The 5000-nt window shown below is 47.9% G+C and overlaps 1 protein-coding gene across 3 annotated transcripts in view; it reads left to right on the top strand.

The window, feature by feature from the left end:
• The window catches only part of corin (corin, serine peptidase), a 54160-nt gene that overhangs the window by 20952 nt on the left and 28208 nt on the right, over nt 1-5000 (top strand). For all 3 annotated transcript variants that reach the window (XM_037540824.1, XM_037540826.1, XM_037540825.1), the window contains 3 exons: nt 1449-1659; nt 2776-2960; nt 4088-4201. In XM_037540824.1, the coding sequence (XP_037396721.1) occupies nt 1449-1659; nt 2776-2960; nt 4088-4201 (510 nt within the window). The remainder of the gene's footprint in view (nt 1-1448; nt 1660-2775; nt 2961-4087; nt 4202-5000) is intronic.

Consider the following 5000-nt stretch of genomic DNA (forward strand, 5'->3'; position numbering starts at 1 on the left):
CACACAGTTTATTTATATATATATATATTTTTCCTTTTCCCAAACTGTGCTGGATGTTTATCATACATTAAAAAAATGTGATGCTCATGCAAAGATCTTCCCATGTTCAGACCTTAAAGACGTGTAGAACGTCTTCAGCATCAGATCTCTCAGAGAGATCAAGGGGGTCTTTAACCCCCCCATGCAGAGCTAAAATTAGAGCCTTGTATAAAGGCTTTAATCACGGCGCCGTATAACCCGCTGGACACCCGCAGCGGGAGAGGACAGGCGACGGTCCTGGGCTCATTAGCTGCTCACGGAAAGGAGGGAAGGATGGGAGAGAGGGAAAAAGGGGAGGATGTGTTGATGTATGTAGAGAGAGTGAAACAGAGAGAGTGTTCACACTTCACTGCTACTGAGAACGTTTGACCTGCATTAAAGTGACAGTTCAGACACAAATCACCCTCCTTTACACACCCACCCCCTACCGGACGTGTGGTCCATCAGCCAGGACACCTTTAGCCGCAGTCAGTTTCCCAGCCGTACGAGACCAGACTGCTCCGAATGAGGAGACACCGGAATACTCCAACCTGAAGGTCAAACTGAGTGGGAGCTTGAGCCGCTAGCGGTGGAACCAGCGAGCTGAATTGTTCTCTGAAGACTTTTTCCACAGACGCCACGTCAAACTTTCCCAGTTTCCCAAACTTTCCCAGTTTTTCCATTCATATTTCAACCAGTGACCGCCTCCCCCTGTTCAGGGCCTCTGGTGATGCGAACTCTACTCTACTCTTCATAACGACGGTCTCTTAGTGTTGGGTTGAGTTTAGTCCTGATTAGAGGAGAACTCTGTATGAACCTGTTGTTTAGAACTCAGTGTGAGGTAAACAGAGAGGATCAGAGGGTTTGGAGTGAACTGGTCCAGACGTCTTTACAGTGGTGGTGATGGGAACCAGGCGTCGCCATGACTACAACACAGATATAGACACTTTATTTACCATCCAGAACCACCAGAGAACCTACACGAGTCTTCTGAGTTCATATGGAATGTTGATGATGGAAAACAGTGGAAAAAATATATAAATGTGTGTTTATATATAAAATCATATTGGTTTTTCAGTAAATAGACAGTAATTGTGCATTACACCATGCAGCAGTGTGTTCTCTGTAGAGTGTGTGTGTGTGTGTGTGTGTGTGTGTGTAATTTTAAACATGTATATGCCATTTGAGCAGGGGCGCCCAAACTTTTGCACACATCTGTATGTCTGCTTATAAACTTTACCTGTGCAGCTCTGAACGTTCCAGAGATCCATAATCCCTGTTGTGGATGCTACGAGTTGCCTGAGCTGAATGTTTGATAGACATAGCAACAGTAACTAAGGGGGGGCGGGGCTTGTTAGGGCTTTGTGTTTTAATTGGATGTAATAAACAGTGTGTGTGTGTCTGTGTGTGTGTGTGTGTGTTTCTCGCAGGCACCTGCTTTGACATCACGGAGAGCCAGTGTCACATGCTGCCGTACAACCAGAGCGGCGTGTTGCCGGGGGCGACGGCGGTGAGGGGGGCGGAGTTGGAGATGTTCCTGAAGTTCTTCAGCTACCTGAGCAGACTGAGCTGCTACAGGCACATCATGCTGTTCGGCTGCTCCATCGCTCTCCCGCAGTGCATTAAACAGGGAGACAGCAGGTAACGGAGTGTGTGTGGAGGACACGCCCCCTTTCTGTGGGCGGAGTTAAAGACCACAACATAAAGAGGAGGCAAAACAGTGGAAAAGAGGTGCATCTAAAGTTTATTAAATGCTATCTATAAATACTAATAATGCAATACTAGATATAAAGACTAAGAGCCTAACCGGGGAGAGACGTGTGGGGGTCTGGGTGAAACGGGAGCTGCTGATGGGCAGGAGTGTGTCCAGTTCCAGCAGGTGACCCAGGATCCCTAGAGAAGGAGGGAGACTTAAACAACCTGCAGAGCCTCAGCTCTAGGACCCATTTCTCCCTGAGATCTCGGCCCCTCTAATCCCTCGGCTACAAGTCACAGGTGCAAACCAGTTACCAGGCACCACCCACTGGCCTCGCACCATGACGAGCCAGAAGGGGCGCAGAGGGTCACCACACTGACCATGTTAGGAACTCTGGTGTCTAAGCTGGTTTTCTTTATGGGAAAAACGAATGATTTAAGGAATTCAAAATACAGCATCCTCATCTTCCTCCTCCTCATCCGTAACTGCTTAATCCAATTAGGGTAACGGTGTCCCTGTCCTCGACTTCCTCCAGCTCATTCCGAGCAGCCCACGTATCCCAGCTCGGCTCAGCTCAAAAAGGCACTGTGGGAGGGCTGTGTGGGCCCACCACCCGCAGGGGCCAGCCTGGGGGACCGGTGCAGTGCCGTAAAGTCAGTGGGAGAATATCACGTCCTGTGGAGTGATACGGCTTTTCCACCGAGTGTCACTGGACCCTCCGAGACTGAACCTGCCCAGATGCCTACAGTAGTGAAATGAGGTTGAGTGAAGGTGCGTCTCCTACCAGCTGCTCACACTGCAGCCCAAACCACCAGACTACCTCAGAGCCGGCTGGTCTCTGGGGTGTGCTGGTCAGTCCTGTGACGACAGGTCAGCGCGCAGCAGTGTTCTCTCGGGATCTGGTGACACTCCGAGGAAAAATGTCTGGGTTCCTGTCGTTTAGCTTTTCTTCAGCGCTTTGTCTCCATCACTTCTGTGTGTTGTGATGTGTTATAGAGAGCAGCACACACTGAAATACCAGGACCGTGTTGATCGTATGTTCTGTCACCTGTTCTCTGCAGCCGGTTCCTGCTGCCGTGTCAGTCGTTCTGCGAGGCTGCGAGGGAGGGCTGCGAGCCGGTTCTGCAGATGTTTAACGCGTCCTGGCCCGAGTTCCTGCGCTGCTCTCAGTTCACCAACATCAGCTCAACAACCAGCGCAGCTCATCCAGCCTGTTACACACCGCGACACGCCAAGGGGAAGCCCTGTGAGCATCGCACGCGCACACACACACACACACACACACACACACACACTCACACACACACACAGACACACACACTCACACACAGACACACACACACTCAGAGACACACACAGAGACTCACACACTCACACACAGAGACACACACACTCACACACAGAGACACACACACACACACACTCACACACAGAGACTCACACTCACACACAGAGACACACACACTCACACACACTTACGCACACACACACTCTCACACACTCATACACACACAGACACACAGAGACACACACATACTCTCACTCACACACATGAACCCACATACTCACACACTCACACACAGACATACAGATACACACTCAGACATTACATACACACTCAGATACACACTCAGACATTACATACACACTCAGATACACACTCAGACATTACATACACACTCAGATACACACTCAGACATTACATACACACTCAGATACACACTCAGACATTACATACACACTCAGATACACACTCAGACATTACATACACACTCAGATACATACTGGCACAGAGCAACCGCATGGCATATCATAGCAGAGGCCTGGCTACATCTTAACGACCACCTTGGATAACACAGCAATAGCCTTGCAAGACGTTAGCAACCACCTGCGACACTATAGCAACTGCTTAGCAACACATTAGCAACCACCTGGGATTCCAAAGCAACCGCTTTAAGCCAGCATTCCTTCTAATTCTTTTTATGTTGTTATTGTTGTTATTATTTCATTATTTTTTTCACTGAGGATGTTTTGGCTTGATCTTGAGTCTACGCATTTAAAAATAAATCTTGTTTAAAGTCAGCAATAAACAAAGCACTGGATTAAACTAAATGCGCGGTTTAGCTTTGTTTATGTTGCTTGATATTGAGGGAGATTTTCGGTGCTCGTTAGCAGGTGGAACTCGTTATGTGTAAAACTCTTTCTACTGATCGTCTATTGCGCTCGCTCTCACGGCGAACAGTGAGCTCTGTGGAAGTCTGGCGTTACAGTGAGAGACCTTCTGATTTAGTGATTTACACCGTGAATGGTCTGAGGGGTGATTTCTGTGTGTTTGTTTGTTTACAGTTGTCTTTGTTTGTTTTTTTTCCACAGCTGTGTGTGGAGGCACCGACAGCTTCCTGTGTGCTACGGGAATTTGTGTCCCCCGGAAACTGGTGTGTAACGGATTCAATGACTGTGACGACTGGAGCGACGAGGCCGACTGCAGTACGACACACACAACTCACACATATATGAGTTTGGACGTGAAAAGACGTGAACTCGACCTCTGCAGGACACTTTAAACTGTAGCTGTTAGTTTACATTTATTTAGCTTAAAATACAAACACATCAAATTGTGGCATGTGCAAAGGTTTGCCCATCCTTCTTGTTGTGAAATCTCAGAGCTTAATTAACTCGTTAGGCCTTAATTGACTCGTTAGCGCTGATTAGGCAGATCAGGAGTTGTCAGTAGGAACTGTCAGCAGAATAAATGGGTCTGAAAGGAAGGCTTCCAGCTCTAAAATGTCAATGGCAGTTAAGGGGAACTGTGGAAGTCATAAAAGACACAAGATCTGGAAGACCAAGAAGACCCTTAGCTAGAACTGCTCACATTGCTGGGAAGGCAAAGCAAAACCCCCACATGACAGCTGAGGTCCTGCAGGAAGGCTCAGCTGACACAGGAGTGGTGATGCACTGTTCTACTGTGCAGGGCTGTTTACACAAATATGATCAGTCATCGGAAGGAAACTCATCACAATCATCAGTATTTGAATTGAAAACATTGAGACCAGCCGGAAGCATTTCGGAAACACGTCTTGTGGACTGATGAGTGGGAAAAATGGAACTCTTCATGTATGTTTGGAGGAAATAAGAGCAGCATTTGATGAAAGGAACACCTTGCTGACTGTTAGGCGTGGGTGCTTTCATAATGGGTGGGGGGGGGGGGGGGGGGGGGGGGGTGACTTCAGCGTCTCTAAAAGTCTTGACAATATTAAGTCGTTATGCATTACAGGTATTTTATGCT

The sequence above is a fragment of the Pygocentrus nattereri genome, chromosome 9, assembly GCF_015220715.1.
Source record: "Pygocentrus nattereri isolate fPygNat1 chromosome 9, fPygNat1.pri, whole genome shotgun sequence".
Lineage (NCBI taxonomy): Eukaryota > Metazoa > Chordata > Actinopteri > Characiformes > Serrasalmidae > Pygocentrus > Pygocentrus nattereri.